Source organism: Vombatus ursinus, unplaced genomic scaffold, assembly GCF_900497805.2.
Source record: "Vombatus ursinus unplaced genomic scaffold, bare-nosed wombat genome assembly UNPS02014826.1, whole genome shotgun sequence".
NCBI classification, from domain to species: domain Eukaryota; kingdom Metazoa; phylum Chordata; class Mammalia; order Diprotodontia; family Vombatidae; genus Vombatus; species Vombatus ursinus.
In genome coordinates, this window is record NW_020954604.1 from 49570 (window position 1) to 69954 (window position 20385).

Consider the following 20385-nt stretch of genomic DNA (forward strand, 5'->3'; position numbering starts at 1 on the left):
GTGTGTGTGTGTGTGTGTGTGTGTGTGTGTGTGTGTGTGTGTGTGTGTGTGTTGGACAAAAACTGTAAACTAAGGGGATGCCCATTAATTGGGGAATAGCTGAACAAATTATGGTATAGGAATGTAATGGAATGCTTTCATGCTATAAGAAATGTTATAAAAGATAGTTTCAGACAATCCTATGAAGACTTACCTGAAGTGATTTGGAGTGAAGTAAGCAGAACCAGTAGAACAAGTTCTAAAATAGCAACATTATAAAGACAAACAATGACTAACTACATTTTCAGAGGACTGATGATGAAACATTATGTCTATATAGATGTGATAGACTCAGGGTTATAATGGGAAATTATAGATATTAATCTCACTTGTTTATTATATTAATTGTATTCTAGGTATATTTAAAGAAGACCAAAAATGTACCTATAGACCATCAATGCAAAGTTACATCTGCAAACAGACAGACTATGCACTTCTGATACTTGACAGTATTGCTCCAGAGAGGAAAAATCCATCTCCAGTGATATCAGTGACAAATGGCTTTGTGGGAACCTTCTCTCGTGTAGCTGCCCACCCCTCCTGCTCTGCCTCTTTATCTACACCGGCTTTCTATTCCGTTTTACCAACCAACTCACTCACCAAAATTTGCTTTGTGAATTCTGTTCCCCAAGCCATGCGTTTTTATCTCATTGGGAGTGAAAGGTCATCCAAACTTCTGGCTGTGTTCTACTCTGAGCTTCAAAGCCCTCGGGTTTTCTTCCGTGGACATTTCATCCCATCCACTCCAGGTCTACCAGACTCTTGGCAAGAGAGTGGGGCTATTGGTACCAACCATTTCAGCTTCATGGATAATCTCTTGTATATCCTCCTCCAAGGGGATGAGCCTGTGGAGGTGCATTCTGCAGTTTCTATCCATGTAGCCTTCACAGTGACATTATCAATCACCCTGGAAGGTTGGGAAATAGACATTCCGCAAACATTGGCTCATTTCTTACAGATTGGCCAAGACTATATCAGAATTGTTCATGTAATGCCAGGTGGTGAATGGACCTTAAAGGCCATTGCTGATGGTGTGGCCAAAAGGAAACATCACTGCCCCACAGGGAACCTTTGTACTAGTTGTCGTAGAAGGAGTCAGCATAAAAGGCTCATGAAAAAGATGGAAACATGGGTCCCACCACCAACTTATTCAGAAACCAATTCAAAAGTGGTGGTCATTGAAATTGGTGATCTGTCAGCTATAGGAAATGCCAAAGTGGCTCCATCCTTATCCGCCAATGCATTGCAGTGTTTGGCTCACCAGATTATCACTGCTCAACAGACTGGGGAATTGCAGGAAGCCTTGGATATGCCAACTGAGGCCCTGCTGATAAGTCGATCAGCTGGAGTAGATACTTCTGGGTAAGTGTTTGCTGAAGTAAAAGCTGTTGTCATGAATTTTGGTAGCAAATTCAGTCAGGTCTTATTGGCCTCACGTTACAGATGGGGAAACTGAGGTACAGAGAAGTTAAACTAATCACCCTGAATCACACAACTGAAATATTACTCTGAAGTCAGAATGAGATTTCAGATAATTACCCAAGTTTTCATGCATGATCTTTTAATTTTTGTGTATATGTACTCTATACCTGGTTAATTATCCTCAGGTCACTTATAGCTCTCAAGAAAGATTTGATAAAATTCCATTTTAGGATTCCCTGTTTTAAAAAAGTTCAAATTAAAAGAAGACTTTGATTTAATTTTTAAATGAAATTTTATATCAAAAATTTTAAATTAAATTTTAAAAGAAAAACTTAAGAAAGGCAGTGTGGCATGCTGAATAGAGAGCCAGCATGGAATCAGGAGTACTGTGGTTGAAGTCCCACATCTGATAAATACTGGCCATGTGATGATGGCCAGATCGTAATTCCTCAGTGTCTATAAGTAACAAAGGAGGTATTGATCTATATTGGTAGAGGAAGTTTCCACAAAAGAAGTTCCCACATGCCAATGAAACCATTGGTCTGGTCCTACCCAACCACCAGCCTCACTACTGCAACACCCAATTATAAAATTATTTTGAAAAGTCAAATTATGATCAACAGCAGCAAAATCAAATAAAGAATCAAAGCAGTAAAAACTTACATAAAATCTTTAGCATTTAACAAGATAGAACCATCTGAATGAATACCAGACAAAAGAATATTTTTATTTTGTGTTCTTGTCCAGATTTTCCTCATGTTATACTACTTCTGCCCTTTCCCCACTTTCTTAAAGAAAAAAATAGCTGCAGCCAGTGTGTATACTATTTTTGTTCTGCTGATTTTCCTTTGGATCACTTTATACAGATTTTATGATTGTTTCTTTCATCGTTCTTATCATTTTTCATAGCACCATAATATTTCATTACGTTAATATAACATGATTCATTCAAAAGTTTCTCTGATTGTTGGTCACATAAATTATTTCTCATTTTAAAATTGGTCGTGCAGTAGATAGAGTGCTGAGCCTAGATTCAGGAAGACCTGAGTTCAAATATGACCTCAGATACTTCCTAGCAAATCACTTATCTCCTTTTTGACTCAGTGTTTTTCATCTATAAAATGGGGATAATGATAGCACCTACTTTCCAGGGTTCTTGTGAGGACCAAATGAGAAAATCATTGTAAAGCATTTAGCACAGAGCCTGGCACATAGTAAGTGTTATATAAATGTTAGTTATTATTAGTAGTAGTATTAGTGTCATCATCATTAGTTTATAAACTTGCTATAAATCATTTTGAATAGATAGTCCCTTTTTCCTTTTTATGACATATTTACTATAAAATCTTAAATTTTGCATTAGTGTACATTCCTACCAGGAATATACATGGAGCAAAGTCAACCCTGGTGTAGACAAACGAGTCAGCTTCCTACGGTCAACACATATAGCTTGCAAGGCTCTGCATCCACATGCAGCAAGAGCTGAGGACCCTCAAGAAAGACCCACGAAAATGAAAAACAAACAAACAAACTCCAGGGTGGTCAAAAAGACACTGCGAGGAATGGTAGCAATCATAGCAACCCTGAAACACTTAGACTGCTACAGCTCAGGCACAAAGGTCCCTGAGGTTCTTAGCATTTGGCCCTGAGATGCCATAGAAGGCTCTGAAAAAACTGAACTCTCAACCTCAAAGATCAAGAAGGGGCCTCAGTCTGGGAGGTAGGTGTTAGTGCAGGAACCCACGGGATCCAGGGTGAGACCCCGCAGGAAAGAACACGACATGGGGAAGAACCTGGCTTGACACTAAAGCCCAATTCAGCAACTAAGGCTGAAGAGATGAGTAAATCAAGATAGATGCCAGATATCATATACACTCACATACACATATACAGGTAGACACATATGTGTGTATATATGTGATATATATATATTCACATACACATATGTGCCTATAAATATATACACATGCATATATATGTGATGTAGAGACATATGCTATGGATACCTGATATATAACATGTATAATATTATATAATATATACATGTGTGTATGTAAAATCTAGATAACTTCCAAAAGAAGGAACAATTATCTCTGTAAAAATTGCCAGCAAAAACTCAAGGGAAAAGATGAATTTTTCACAAGGACTACATACTACTTAGAAGAAATGAAGCAAGAGATTAAAAAAAAAAAAGAAGCAAGAGATTAAAAAAAAAGAAGCTGCTCTGAGTAGGAGAATAAATTACTTAGAACATAAAGTGGTAAACCTTACCCAAGTAATTAGTCCTTGAAATTAGAACAGATCAAACAGAAATCAATGATTTCATGAGATAGCTACACATATGCATATATGTATAAAATATGTATATACACATGTGTATATATACTACACATGTACACATACATATGTAGTACACACATACACACTCACACATATACACACCCCCAGACACAAAATCAAAAGATTGGAAAAAATAAAAATGTAAGATATCTAACATCAGAAACAAGTGACCTGGAAAAAGGGTCAAAGAGAGATAATTTAAAAATCACAGGACTCCCTGAAAACCCTTTTGAATACAAAAAGGAAAATACTACGGGGGGGAAAGGAATAGCCTCTAGCAAAGCAAATTTTCTAATCCTGAAGGGGTGATTAAGTGTTGGGGGGAGGGGAAGTAAAAAATCTAAGAAGTCGAATGTAGGAAGGGGCCATATGTAGGTAGACATATGTGTGTATGTGTTATATATACATATATGTATGTAAAATAATTAGAATCATTCTACAAATATATGTATGTAAATATATATTATCACACACATTTTAATTAATTAATTTATTTTTAGTTTTCAACATTCACCTCCACAAATTTTTGAGTTCCCAACTTTCTCCTCCTTCCTCCCCTCTCCTTTCTCCAAGATGGCATACAATCTGATATAGCCTCTATATATACATTCCTATTAAACATATTTTCATATTAGTCATGCCATAAAGAAGAATTAGAACCAATAGGAGGAACCACAAGAAAGAAGAAACTAAACAAAATAGAAGAAAAAAAAAGAGCAAATAGTATGCTTCAATCTGCATCCAGACTCCACAATTCCCTCTCTGGATGGAGATAGCACTTTCCACCATGAGTCCCTTGGAGATGTCTTAGATCCTTGCATTGCTAAGAGCTAATTTATCAAAGTTAGTCATCACATAATGTGGCTGTAACTGTGTACAGTTCTCCTGGTTCGGCTCACTCCACTCAACATCAGTCCATACAAATCTTTTCAGGTTTTTCTGAAGTCCACCTGCTCATCATTTCTTTTTTTTTTTTTTTTTTTGGTTTTTCTTTTTTTTGGCTAGGCAGTGGGGTTAAGTGACTTGCCCAGAGTCACACAGCTAGTAAGTGTTATGTGTCTGAGGCCGGATTTGAACTCAGGTCCTCCTGAATCCAGGGCCAGTGCTCTATCCACTGTACCACCTAGCTGCCCCCTGCTCATCATTTCTTATAGCACAATAATATTTCATTACATTAGTATACCACAACTTGCTCAGCCATTCCCCAATTGATGAGCATCCCCTCAATTTCCAATTCTTTGCCACCACAATAAGAGTTGCCATAAATATTTTTGTACATGTGGGTCCTTTTCCCATTTCTATGATCTCTTTGGGATACAGTCCTAGAACTGGTATTGCTGGGTCAAAGGGTATGCACATTTTTACAGCCTTTTAGGCATAGTTTCAAATTGCAAAGCAAGAATTTATAAGAAGTTTCCATCTTTTTGTTGTTGTCTATTGTTGTTCAGTCATTTTCAGTCATATCCGACTCTTTGTGACCTCATTTGGGATTTTCTTGGCAAAGGTAGTGAAGTGGTTTGCCATTTCCTTTTCCAGCTCATTTTTCAGATGAGGATACTGAAGTAAACAGGATTAAGTGACTTGCCCAGAGTGACACAGCTATTAAGTGTCTGAGGCTAGATTTGAATTCAGGAAGATGAGTCTTCCTGACTCCAAGCCTGGCACTCTATCCACTGTACCACCCAGCTGCCCCATTCCATCTTTTACAGAAATAAAAAGGGAAAAAAATAGAGGACAATGTTTTAAAAATAGACAAACACTTTTTGTTATTTCCTAAGGGCTTAGGCTCATTTTGCAAATAAGTAAAACTACATAAAAATATCTTTCAAACCCTTGCAGTCCCAAAAAGAAAATATTATCAATCACTAAGGACTCTTAAATTTTCTCTTCATTCTTTTCAAAGATGACATACACAAATAGAAAAACTGACATACATTTGTACTACAACATACAGGTTTGCAACAGCCTGGTTATCCTTCCAGTTATTTATTTTGTATTGCAAAGTATACTTGTTTTCATGTTTTTATTGGCTCTGGAAAAGCATAATAAAAGCTCAGTGGAGAGTAATCTTTAAACACTGATTTTTCAACAATGCTGTTGTACAAATGTACAATAGAACACATCCTATTGGATTGGGAAATTTGCCTCATTTTAAAGTAAATACAACTTTTAGGTACAAATCTTTCAAAGGTCAAATTTGAAAAACTGTGAGAAAGCTACTCTATTTCAAAATTTATAAACAATAATCTGTCAATGACTTTCTCAGAAACCAAGCAAGGGAAGGGCTTTTTTTATATGGTCAGTTTCAGCCTTAAGGGAGATCTGAAATAGCAATAGATAGCATGCATTCCACAACCCCTAACAGAAGACTGTATCTTGATGTTTTGATTGTCTTCAAGGATGAAGGACAACAACCAGCAACCAACCAACAGAAGGCTGTACATTGTAAACTGAAGACACCTCCTCTGATATGGGTGTTCTCATTCAATCCATGTTCTATCAGTTTTATATCCTCCATCTTTTATGATGTTAATCAAGTGGCTAGGGCCTTCTTGTTTCAAATGCTGCTTGATTTCTCTTATACATACGTAGAGGCAGCTAGGTGGCTCAGTAGATAGAGCACTGGCATCTGGAGTCAGGAAGAACTGAGTTCAAATCCTGCCTTAGACACTTACTAGCTGTGTGACCCTGAATAAGTCACTTCATATCTGTTTGCCTTAGTCCACTGGACAAGGAAATGGGAAGCCACTTTGATATCTTTGCCAAGAAACCTCTATTGACAGTATGTTCCATGGGGTCACAAAGAGTCAGACACAACTGAACAACAACTATGAAGTGGAGATTATGTTTCATATGTGGATCTTTTTTGTGTTCTACTGAGAATACGGAAATGCTTTTGAGGGGGTGTTTAAATTAAGAATTATATGTCTGTCTATCTAGCTATATCTATCTATCTATCTATATAAAAATTTCAAATGCAGCAAGAGACTAAGAGCAAGGTATCAAGTAAGTAGGAAGAAAACCAAGAGAGAGCATGTTTATGAAAACCAAAGAATAGTATCCAGAAAGGGAAGGTTGTTGCCCATGACACATGCTGCAGAGAGGTCAAGAAAAAGGAAGATTAAGAAAGTCATTAGATTTGAGAATTATAGAAAAATTGGAGAGTGTAATTTCAGTATATTAAATAGAGAAGAAAATACAAAACATTATCAGAAAAAAATGGGGCAAGATGGTGGTGGGGAAGGAGGACAGGATAGGTCTCATATAGAACGTAGGCTTCATGAGGGCAGGGAGTGTTCCATTTTTGTCTTTGTATCCCCAGGATCTAGCACCATACTTGGCACATAGTAGGCTCTTAATAAGTGTTCACTGACTTGAATTGTTGATTTATTAATTGAAATGGCACTTGAGTTGAATAAATGGATGAATGAATGAGTGAAAGGGGCTCCTCTCTAGCTCTAGTTTACAAAGTTCATTCCTTATGTTACTAGTTGGAAGAAGGTGATGTTGAATAAGGGAAAGTAAGCCCTTAGCCTGAACATCATGTTTTCTTCCCCCCCCGTCTCTGTCTCTCTCTATCTCTCTCTCTCCATATATGTTATATGTGTATGTATATATGTATATATATATGTATATGTGTATGTATATATATACATATATATATCTGTAACTTTCATAAAGTTACTCACATTCTCTCACCTAGGTAGAAAGATGCATATAGACACTTATTCACATCTATCTAACTAGGTGAGATAATATGGATAGCTTTATGAAAGTCACATGTAGACATCTATCTCTATCTTATTATCTATTTGGGTGAAAAAATATGGATAGTTTTATGAAAGTCATCACCACTACTAAAGAAACAAATAAACCAAATGTCTCTTGACATTAGGTCCATTATATCTTTGTTCATAAAAAAACAAGGTTAAATATAATATTTAGTTTCTGGGATATTTTACTAAATGCATTTTGGATAGTGAGCATTCAATGCAATTAGGCTGTACCTTTTTCTCGTCTCATTGGTGTTGCTGTTAATAAATAATCAATTAATATTTAATGGGCAGTAATTACTTTTATGCTAACATCTCTAATGGATCCAAGATTCAATACAATTAAGACCAGGAGAGGAATCCTTAGTACTTCTGTTCAAGATTGTATATTAGTTGAATACCCTGCCATATAAGCAGCTACCTATCTAAAAGGAGAAAGAGATGACCAAACAGAATTTCAGTTTCTCCATCTACAAAATTGAGGTAATTGAGTATCCTGCCTATCATGTATTAATAGTTAAATATAATTTTATCACTTAAATGACTATAAAACTCAAAGCATTGTGATAGGTACTGGGGATAGAAAGCTGAAAATGACATTCCCTGCCCTTAGGGATCTTATAATTTGTAGGTTTATGACATGCACACAAATAAAAGTAGTACAAATAGATTGTGATAAGGGTTAAGAAGAGATTAAGACAATATGCTCTAGAAAATTTGGAGGAAGGAGAGGAATCACTGAAGGGTTTAGGAAATATTTCACGGAGAAGGGAGAGAATTCATTGAGTACCTGACAAACTTTAGATACTTTAAACTTGCTGATTTATTGATTCCATGCAAGGAGATGGCCTGAATAGAGATGAAAAGTGGAAAAGATGAGTTCAGGGAACAACTGCTAATATGGTTTGCAATTTTTCAAGTACCAGGAATCTTTTTTAACATCAGAAAAATTTGCAGACTCCCAAATTGATAGCAGTGGTATTTATAATGTACATTTTATTGTATCTCAATAAAAGTCAAGTATAAACATGGCACACATATGCATTCTTACCCCGCCCCCGCCCCCCCCCTGAAATAAATCAATCCCTTTCTAACCCAGGGTTTGCTGTTCACAGTATGAGAACCACTGGACTAGAACAGAGACTATATAATTAAAGTATAACGCTAATCATAATAGAGTGCTTTAAGATTTGCAAAGTGCTTTTCATATGTTATATCATTTGATTCTCATACCAGTCTTATGGGATAGGTGCCATTATTATTCTTTTTTACAGATAAAGAAAGTGAGACTGGGGCAGCTAGGTGGCGCAGTGGAAAGAGCACTGGCCCTGAAGTCAGGAGTACCTGAGTTCAAATCTGGCCTCAGACCAAACACTTGACACTAGCTGTGTGACCTAGCAATTACTAGCAATTGGGGTTAAGCAAGTCACTTAACCCCAATTGCCTAAAAAAAAAAAAAGTGAGACTGAGGAGAGAGAAAGACATAGAGAAAGAGATAGAGAGAGAGAGAGACAAAGACAGAGACAGAAAGAGAGAAACAGAGAGAGAAACAGAGACACAGAGAGAAAGAAAGAGACAGAGACACAGAGAGACATGGAGACAGACTGAGAAAGAGAGAGAGACAAAGAGAAACAAAGAGAGACACAGAAAGAGAGAGACAGAAAGGAAGGAGAAAAGAAAAGAAAGAAGGAAGGAAGGAAAGAGATTGATAGAGACAGATAGGCAGTTAGAAAAAAGGGACCAACAGAGACTGATACAGAGACATACATACCAAAGCACTGTGGAGTAATGGATAAAAGACAAACATCAAATTCAGGATGCTCTGGATTCAATTCCTACTTTCTGATATGAAATGGCTACATTACTACAGACAAATAACTTAACCTTTGAGTCAACTATCTAAGTTTAGATCTTCATGGGGGAAGCAAGCCTCCAGGGGTGAGTTCCCTATTTCAATAAAATCACAGGAATTCAGATACACACACACATATACCTATACATGTGTATAGGTATGATATACGTTTATCATTAAATATACATATACCTATATGCACAGATGTTTGTATGTGTATGTACATACATACATACATACGTGTGCATAAATGTATATATAGATATATACATATACATCTATGCATATAGGTATGTGTGTGTATACATGCACACACATATATGTCACAAGAGTAATGGACTTGGAGTCAGGAGACATGCTCAAATACTGCTTCAGCGCCTTAGGAACTGGGAAAGTCACTTAAACCTCTCAGCCTCATTTTCTTCATATGTAAATCGGGAGTAATATCATGGGGCAGCTAGGTGGTGCAGTGGTTAGAGTACCAAGCCTGGAGTCAGGAAGACTTATCTTCGGGAGTTTACATCTGATGGCAGATACTTACTAGCTGTGTGATCCTGGGCAAGTCACTTACTTCTGTTTGCCTCAGTTTCCTCATCTGTAAACTGAGATGGAGAAAGAAATGGCAAACCATTCTGCCAAACAATCTCTGCCAAGAAAACCCCAAAAGGGGTCACAAATAATCAGGGAGGATTGCAAATGACTGAACAACAACAGCAACAATATCACTTGCCTCCCAGAGTTGTTGTGAAGATTAAAAAAGATGTCGGTAAAGGACTTTTCAAATTATGAAACATTACATGTCAAATATTATTAATGCAATGCGTATTTTATATGAATATATGTATATGCACATATATGTGCATGTGTACACATGTATGCAAACACAGGCAAACAAGGAAGCTTCAAAATTATCCATGGTCCAAGTCATAAAATTTGTATGGATTCAGGTTTCATTTCAATTGTAATTAAACTTACTCTCCCTCAGCCTCATTTGTTTTTCATCTAGCCCAAGGTCATGGGGATCCTATATCTATAGATTATGTTCATGGGTATGGATAATACAGAGAAAATTATGGCTTCGATATTAAACATTATTGGTTGCCCTCTTCCCCGCCTCCCAGTGGGACATCATTCCAGAGGGAGTAGTTTGGGGAGTTTTAAAAGGTATTATAGGCATTTAGAATACTACTGAAGAACATGTTTTTTAAATCAGCATAATGTAATAAACATTTATTAAGCACCTACTACACTCTGGTACGTGCTAAGTAAACTCTGGGAATACGAATAAGAAAAAGAAAGATAGTTCCTTCCCTCAAGGACTTTACCATCTAATGAGTGAAGATAAGATACAAAAAGAAGCTGCAAAGGGGTGGGGAGGGCACTGGGGAAATGATAATAAGGGAGTCCAAAGAATGCAGGGAAAGGTGCAGGCGGGGAAGGAAGAGTTGACTGGGCTTATGAGTCTTCTTTAAATGGAGGCTTTGGGAGGAGTTTTTTCTCTTCCCTACAGCCCTCCAGTCACAGGGACAACTGCCTGTACTGTTGAAGTGTGAATAGCAAAGTTGATGCAATATCCCTGATAAGTTTCTTGGGGTTAAGCTTTTTTTTGGGGGCGGGCAGGGGCAGAGGGAGTCGAATCCAAGGAGTACAGAAATCAAGAAGAGACAAGAAGAGGCTTAGCAGATAGAAATAGCCAGGAGACTAGAGATAGCACAAATACACAGCACATTATTTTATCAACAGGTTATGACATCCATATCATCACTTATGTGTATTACTCACCATCTGTCATAGCCATTTTGAACTCACTCTTGACTTTGACATTTGTGATGTAATAAGAAACAAACTTTTGTAAATAATATCATCTATTTTCTGTGGGGGCTTTGGAATATCTTCTCTGTCTTGTTTCTTTCCGTGTGTCTAAAATCTAGATGGTGGATCTAGGCACCTGACATAAAGTAAATTTTCTCAGACAGAAAGCCAATTTCCTGATTCGCTATGTGTGCCTGAGCAAGTCCATACTGAAGAACAAAACATCTCCAGTGGGTTTAATTATTACATGACATGGCAAACAGCCTTGTAGTTTTGCCCGGACCCCTTGGCCAACTTTAACCATTGGGAGTTGGGCGTTCTCACTGAAACTGATGAGTTAAAGGGTTAGCCTCAGGCATCCAACAGAGAAAAGTGAGGCAAGAAGGCTGGCTTATTTATATATGGGCCAGGCTCTCTTTGAGACATTTGGCTCTCCTTAATATCAATGTGTTTTTAGGCATTTCAGCTGACAGATACTTGATTTTCAAAGAGAATGCTCCTTTGCTTGGGTGATGACAAACCATTCTAGTTTTCTTCTTACTTGCTAATGAAAATTTAAAGTGCAAGGAAATGAAAAATGTTTATGTCTAAAGCATTGGTTCTCAAAGTATGGTCAATGGACCTCTGGGGATCCCTGAGATACTTTTCATAGGGTTACTGAGGTCAAAACACTTTTTTATAATAAATATTAAGATTTTATTGGCCTATTAATAATACTAATACTCCACCCAGATTTTCTTCATATACTTCAACCAAATCAACATGTCACAACAGACTGAATGCCAAGGCAGATAGGAGAATCCAGATCTTTTCTATTAAGCCAGACATAAGACAATTGCAAACATGTAAAACAATGCCACTCCTCTCACTTAAGTTTTTATTTTTTTTTAGGAAAATATGGCTATTTTTCATTAAAAGTACATACTTTATGTTAATATGGAATAAAATTATTATTATTTTAAATGAATTAATAAATATATTGAAATTAATCAGTTTTAACTTCTAATATGGTAAATGTTAAAAAATATGGCCCTCATAAACAAAAGCTCTTTGGAGTCTTCAATAATATTTAAAAGTGTAAAGGGGTCCCAAGATGAAAAAGTTGTGAGAGCTATTGGTCTAAAGAATACCCAAACTGAAAGAAATCTGATTAATAAGAAATGTAGTGTTTCATATTTTTAGAAAGTTTGATAATCTCAACTTGCCCCTCCTGTGTATGCACTTGATATGTGGAATCATAAACACGAATGCATCTATTTTAGGCATAAATTCTCCCTTTTCTGCCATCATTAAAGAACTAGCCTTTCCACATGAGTAAAATTTTTAGATAATCAAAACTTATTTCTTTGAATGCCAAAACTATTTTTCTAAATTGTAACCATTTTGAAGCAAATCTTCCTAAAATTTAGCACAAACTTTCTTGCTTTTTTAAAGAGTGTGCTGATCATAATTTAAACTTTTTCTGATCTTTCCAGTTGCCAATACCTACCTACTTTATTATGTATTTATTTCATGTGTGAACACACATACACGTTTATTTATGTATATTATCTTCCCTAACATATACATACATATATGTACATGTATGTAGATATGTATATGTAAGTTCCTTGGGGCCAGACACTTTCATTTTTGTAATTCTATTCCCAGCACCTACCACAATGCTTGATTCATAGGACATGATTAATAAATGTTTCTTGGTTCATTGATTCATCAAGGGCAGCATGGTGCTCTCTTACTATCTCTTTATCTTTGGTATCAACTTCATACTACCAATTTTGTTGTATCATTTCTATTCCAAAGGTCGTCTTCTTCAAGCAATGGTTTTTCCCCTTCATTCAGCATCCTCTTTTCTTCCCTCATTATGCAGTCAATATTCAAACTGTGATCTCACTGATTCAGAGGTTTATTTCATAATGAAGCTATAAAATTATCCATGCTTGCTCATATTGTGATACTTTTACCCGAACCCTCATAATTTACTGTGGGTCCACCATTCTCTTCATATTCTGAAAGTACCAGTGGAATGTTCTATCTATTTATTATCTTTTTCTCTCACCACATGACCAGACCATCTCCTCTTCCTATCATATAATTCCTTGGTTGCATTTTTTTTTTACTCCATACATCTCTTCATTACCCTCAGTGTGATATGAACATAATATTTACCAGAGACTATGGTATTTCATATCTTGCTGCCATAGGAGCAACGTTGATGTAATGTTAGTATTGTAAAGATGGGTCTTTGCTTTTGTGGGAAGCTCAGGGTGATTGAAGGAGTGTTGAAATTTTTCAAAGGCAATAAAGGCACTTTCATTCTGTTAAACATTATTGTCCATTGGTACTCTCTGTCCCAGCTATACATATTGATGAACAAGTTCTATAGATCATCTTTTCAAATACATACTGGAATCTGGCAACTGATATCTTCCAACCAATTTGTCTTTCATGAATGGTCAGGCCAATTTCCTTTGAATGATCATTTATCTTCCAGTAGACTCTGTAATGTTCTAGATTTCTCCCCCCAAAAAACAAATAAACCAAAACTTTTATTGTTGTCCTTAGTTTTACTTGCCATCTTTTGTTTATTCTATCCTTGTCTAAAAATTTTATTTATTTTATTTCTAATTCGTGAAATAAAACAAGCATTTCCATAACATAATAGAATTTTTAAAAAGATGATTGCACATGAAACTGCAAATCTATTATGTACAACTTGCTATTCCTTTTAAATATATAATGAAGTTATTATGTAACTGTTTTCCCCTTTTTTTCTTCCCCCCCATGGATGGCTATCATTAGACACAAATCTCAATCTCTCTCTCTCTCTGTATATATGTATGTATGTGTATTTATACATATATTATATGTGGGTGTGGGTGTGTGTATAAAATCATTCTGTACATACTTCTGTTTATCAGCTCTTCTTCTAGAAGCAGATGGCGTCTTCCTTCATAGGTCGTTTGTAGTTAATTTAGGTATTTAGAACAGTCAAAATGACTTAGTCACTGAAAGTTGTTCTTTAAAAAGTATTGCTGTTACTGTATACAATGTTCTCTCCTGATAATATTCTTACAGTCCTGTGCCACACTTTCATATACATCTTCTATTACCTGTTCTTGCTCCTATCTCCTTTGCATGTCTTTTCAGAATCTTAAATTGATTGATGTGTTCTTGTATACTCACAAAAGTCTCTTCAGACCACTTCTCTCTTTCCCTGTGCAATCATTTCTCTTTATGTTTTTAAAATTGCATTCTTGAGAGTTTTCTATCCCTCTGTATCTTATCTTCCCAAAGGAATTTGAGTTTATATTATCCTACCTCTCTTCAACCCATTAAAATCTACTTTCCCTAAATCTATGGTGCAAGTCAGATTATGCCTGGTTTCCCTTTCCTTTGTCACAGATTATAAGAGGCAGTGGGCTTTGCTCTTCTTAATATTTGTTATTTTCATCCCAATAAACAGTTCTTCCCTCTTTATGAGGAAATTTATTTTCTTTTGTTGGTAACTACCTTTCTGAAGAGTTCAAACTAACCATCCACACAGAAGAAACCAAGTGGATAAAAAAAGTCTATTGTCCCAGCTAGGTGGCACAGTGGATAGAGCACTGGACCTGAATGAAGTCAATCTGGCCTCAGACACTTATTAGCTTGCCTCAGTTCCTCATCTGTAAAATGAACTGGAGAAAGAAACATTAAACCACTCCAGCGTCTTTGCCAAGAAAACCCCAAATGGGGTCACAAAGAGTCAGACACCACTGAAAAATGACTTAACAACATAACATTGTCCCAACTATAACATACAGTTGAATGTACAACCCATAGAGTGCATTCATTATCACATATATCTTCTACAGACATTGCAATAGAATGATGAATTAATCCTAACATTGAATAGGAAGAATGTGGAAAGAGAGAGCTTCTGGAAACTTCTTTTAATGGCCTCAAGCTACTGCCTGCAACAAAGACCCAACCTTTAAAACAAACAAACAAACAAACAAACAATTTTCTACCATTAACATGGTATGGCTATAAGTCACAAAATTCTAAAATTTGCAGAAAAAATGAATTGTTATCCCCCAAAGGATAACAGGGACTTGTTTGATAGTGATAAGCGAGTGGAAACACATAAATTCTGCGAAAGAAATGTTGCACAAAGGAATGCATACTTGGAAAAATAAGATGAGCCAAATACATAGGAAAAGTGAGGGATAAATAATGGACTGCTAATAGAACTCATGTTGACATTGAGGTTACTTGACTCCTAGTCAAGTGTCCTTTCCATTGCATTGCACACAAGGAGAAGGGGATGCTTAATTCTATTAGATACTTTAATTAATCCATTCTCTCATCGATTTGGGTGCTCTGATGCTGCTGATTGACACCCTTCTATACCTTCTCATCTGATACAACTTGTATTTATAATCCACCACAAATCCTTCCCAGGAAGTTCACTCAATTTTCTGGAAACCTTCTCCTAAGACTAGGTACTTGAACAGTATATAGGTACCAGAGCAACCTTCAGATCATGTATCTATTATCTTTTGCTCTCTCTACTTGACATGATAGGCTTACCTGCTTTTTCAATCATATATCTCAGATAATAGCTTTTATCTCTAAGGATCATAGACTGGGAGCTGGAAAGTACCACAGGGATCCTTTCATTTACAGATGAAAAAACTGAAATCCAGAAAGGTTAAGAATCTTATCTATGGTCACACAGGTAGGTAGTAAACCTCAGAACTGGAATTTGAACTGAAGTACTCAGAGCTAGTGCTCCTTCTCCTGTCCCATAATGCCTCTTGTGGTGATATTCTAAAGCCTACTTGCTCCCACTATGTGTCTCACTATGTGACTTTTGGGTCTTTCACAATTTTGATTCTTTGGAAATCATGTTCCTATGTAACTACCAGAAGTATATAGTGTTAAAAGGAGGAGGTTTGGCTTGAGGAAATAGCTTGGGATCACTGAAAGTACTGGATCTTTTTCAGAAAAACAAAACTTCAGAATCCTTTTGGAATTAAATTCTCTTTTTTACTCATTACACAATACACTATTTTTGCCTTTTGGAACCTTTACAGAACAATAGAGATGGAAAGTCCACAGAATATTTTGAAACTCTTCATCAAAGCCTAAATATATTTTAAGGTTATCTACCTTATTAGCCATTAGAGGGAGAGGGATGGTGTTATCACTGATCCCTTTCCCTGTACAGGTCTTGCTTTAAAAAAGGCAGCTGACAGGCAGGATCTATTTGTTTGCTGGTCCTGGAAGAGGAATGTAGATGCTCTGTGGTACATTCCTTCTGTACTCCCTCCCTTCAGCTAAACATCCTGGATCTGGCAGGCCCAGAAAGCAAGGGATAAAGGGGGCACCAAAACTGCCTGAACAGTGGATTTTCTGGTTCTTGTTGCTCCTTATCTTTTATCCTCTGCTTAGAGCAATGTAGGGAAAAAAATTCTTTCACATTCCTCACTAGTTATTGGAAGATGTCAAATGAGGGGTTAAATTTGGGGGGTGGGCTTTTTCACTTCCCCCCCCTCTTTTTTTAAGTTTGGCTGTAGGTCCTTCTGCCTGCAGGCCAAAGTTACATTAGCAGTTGGAAATTGGATAACGACAGCACAATGACAAATCCAGGTTGCCTGCAATAAGGTGCTAATCCCTTTGCTTTAATATCGGAGCAGCGTGTAATGATGTTTGGACATCACTCCAGTTTACTGACGACCCCACTGGGGCCGGCAATAGAACCTTACAACTGTCTAACAAGGTGTCAGGTGACTCCCGTCGTCACAGCAACGGACACTGGAATCTAATCTTCCCTCCATCCCTTCCAGCACCCAATAACGCCTAGATTATATAAGTGGCCCATCATTGCTTGGTAACTCGAATCAATTAACGTTAATTCGCACAATGCTATGATGTATTGTGATCACTTTCATTTCAGGGAAGGGGGAGAAATTGCTATAAGTCACCTAAAATGAGGTTGTCTGTGGTGCTGAGGTATTAATTGGGTGTCCATATTAAATGGAAAAGGAGCACCATAGTGAAGGGAAAGTGGATGAGTGACTCTCTTGGCTGCTATTGACCTATCAGAAGAAGACAGTGCCCTTTTCCTTTGCTTTTATCTATTACAGTTTTCCCTATTGCGTGTCAAGTTGATGTATTATAAAAAATTCATTTGGTGACCTTTCACCCCCTTAGCAGATTAAACAATTTCACTTGGATGGCATCATTAACAGGACCCTGCATTTAATGATGATTTCTCTAAAAGGCCACGGAGATTCGATTTTAAGCTAACAGATTTATTGCACTATTATAACATATCGTAAAAAACTGTACCACCTACGGTCTGGTTTTAGGATAGAAACTGCTTAAGAGTTTATGTGGAGCTTAAAGTGGTATTACCTTGGGATATGCTGTAGCAGCAAGTCTCTGACCTCCAGTGAGATGCTGTTTACATTTAATAAGAGATGTTTGCTCACAATAAACTTAAAAGTATGTCAGGAAAGGGGCTTTTAGCTAGTGCTCAGACATTTTTTTCCCAGCTACTGGGTCTCTTGGTATCACTGCTGATATGTCAGACTCTATGATGGGGGGTTGTCAGCTTTTCCTATCCCGATGGTTCTCTCTTACTTGCAGATCTTCAGGGAAAGTATGCAAGGATTAGGTTAGGGGCAGAATTCAAACTGGAAAATGAATTTAGAATCTCCCAGCAGCCTGGGACTCATAGGAGAGAAAGTACAGTCAAGAGTAGAGATTGAGGAAACTAGGAGCAATGGTGATTATGGCTTAAATTTTAACCTGATTCATATTGGTTAATTAAAACACAAAGCTGGCTCACCTACTTACCCTAAATATACTAATGAATGGCAATTAGGACCAGTCTATGTAGCAGTATGATAATATGTTCAGTGGGATTCACAGCCTGTACATAAAAATCAATAGGTAGCTCTCATAACCTTTTCTGCTAGATAGATCTCCAATCCAAGTGTCATGACCATAACACATTCTACTCCAATTCCTTCCCTCCCCTGCACTCCCTTTCCTCTCCAGTTTGCCTTTGGGAAAGGGAGAAAATTGACAGAAGCAAGTCCTTCTGCTCTGGGACTTAGTTGTCAATACAGCACTTATCTTACTACCTCCACTTACCTTTTAAGAAACTCAGATTTCTCCCCTCCTAGTCTCAAAGCTTTGGAGTAATGAAAAGTCGCTCTTCCACACAAAATATTGAGGATTCTTAGTATATAGTAAATGAATGATCATACCATTCACATCATTTCTTCTGGTTTATTTGTGTTTGGGAACAGTGTTCATTTTTAAGATCATAGCCTTATAAAACCTTTAGGCCCAGCTTTTTTGAGGTTTAATATGAAAGGAACAACTTTAGTAATTAGAAATTCCTGTGTCATTCATTTTTTCATGCATATATTTATCCAGTTATTCATTATTTCAATGAAAATTTGTTACGTTTTATATTATATAGACCATTTTGCTAAATACTAGAGGTGATACAAAGATGAATTGGACATGATCCTTACCTTCATGGAACTTCCCACCAAATATTAATAACATGAAAAATATGAAAATATTAATAATAATTCACATTTCTTTGGAGCTATAAGGTTTACTAAGTGCTCTGTTCCATTTTATCATTCCATTTATGCCAGTGGTTAATAAACTTGAGTTAGGTTCTCCCCAATGTATGAGTAATTTCCTAGTACTACGTAAATCAGTTCATTCATTAATTTATTCATTTTCTTATTCATTAGCCAACAAACATATATTGAATGTCCCTCACATGCAAAGCTCTATGCTGGGTGCTAGGATGTGGGTAAAGGTGGACGTGTATACTTACCTGGCTCTGTGTCTTTGTTCTTGTCGAATTGAGCGTGCCTACAGTTCTTTGCCTTCCCATTATTAGCTACTGAAAACTTGTTTTCATAACTCAGCATAAGTGCAGCTTTTTCCATGAAGCCTTCTCTCATCCCTCCATATTCCTCCCTCTTTCCCCCATCCCCAATCTCTCCTTTCTTGTATCTCTCAGAGTATTTGGTACCTCTTTCTTTGTTCAGATTGTAAGCCCCAGAGAGAAGGCACTTTGTCTTTTTTTTTTTAATCTTTGTGTGACCTAGAGTCTGGCATATTATATGTTTTAAACAAATATGTATTAAATGTAAGACATAGTCCTTTCCACCAAGAAAGAAGCTTGCATTCCTATGAGTCTCTGATTTTGTCCCTCTGTAGGAAGATTCTCTTCCAATAAATAGCAGCAGTGATAACTGATATTGGTTAGCAAAGTTTACAGAATCTATCAATCTATCAACCCATAGTTCTTTTTTTATAGTTGTTATTTATTTTTAAAATTTAACTGGGCAATTTTTTTTTACTAAGTCTAAAAGATGCTATTGAGAAAAATACCAGTGATACTAGTTCAAGTTCACTGTCTTTAGTTTCCCTCAACTTTCAGACAAATTTTAATTTCTAAATTAGTGACATATACACATAGTAAAGAAGATAGTGATTTCAGCAAAATTTGTTATCTCATGAATGCTTCTCCCACCCCCACCCTCTTTTTTTTGTCTTTGTTTCCTCACTGGGCAAGAAACTCAAGCAGTCTTGATACTGATGGTGTGATATATAAACGACCATATACCCTTTCAATCCAAGTTCAGCCGTCCAATGGAGAAGTGGGAATAGAGCTTCCAGTGCAACCACACCTCATTTTTCTGGATAAACAGGTAACCTTTTCTACAGGTGACTGACTACCTTCTTAGCTTGGCAGCAAACATGCTGATTAACAGACCAGCTCATTTAATTCTTTTTGTGTCTTACACTTCTCCATCAGTACAAGAAAACATTTAGTGGATGCTTACCTTCTCAGCCCAAGGTGCTGCCTTTGTATTTTGTATTTCTTAACTCCTTTCTCTGGTTAACTTTCAATTCCACCTTTTTGTTTTCCTGCAGTCACAAAAGACTGAAGAAACAATAAGCTCAATGTCTTTGCTTTATGAGCAAGGAACAGAGAAGGTAGTTTTGAACCTCCTCACAGTGAGCTTCCTACCTGTTCCACAAACAAGACACTCTATGTGTTGGCTCAAGATATGTTCTCCGGCTGTTTCCCATGCCTGGAATTCAATTTCTCCTCAG

The 20385-nt window shown here is 36.8% G+C and overlaps 1 protein-coding gene across 2 annotated transcripts in view; it reads left to right on the forward strand.

Annotated features, from left to right (window-relative positions):
- The first annotated feature begins 428 nt into the window (after positions 1-428).
- Positions 429-20385, forward strand: part of LOC114025102 (fibrocystin-like) — a 70599-nt gene continuing 50642 nt past the window's right edge. Inside the window, exons 1-2 of one of the 2 annotated variants that reach the window (XM_027838437.1) lie at positions 429-1401; positions 19841-19976. In XM_027838437.1, coding sequence (XP_027694238.1) covers positions 437-1401; positions 19841-19976 — 1101 coding nt within the window. In that variant the 5' untranslated portion in view covers positions 429-436. The remainder of the gene's footprint in view (positions 1402-19840; positions 19977-20385) is intronic. The other variant, XM_027838438.1, reaches the window with a different exon arrangement.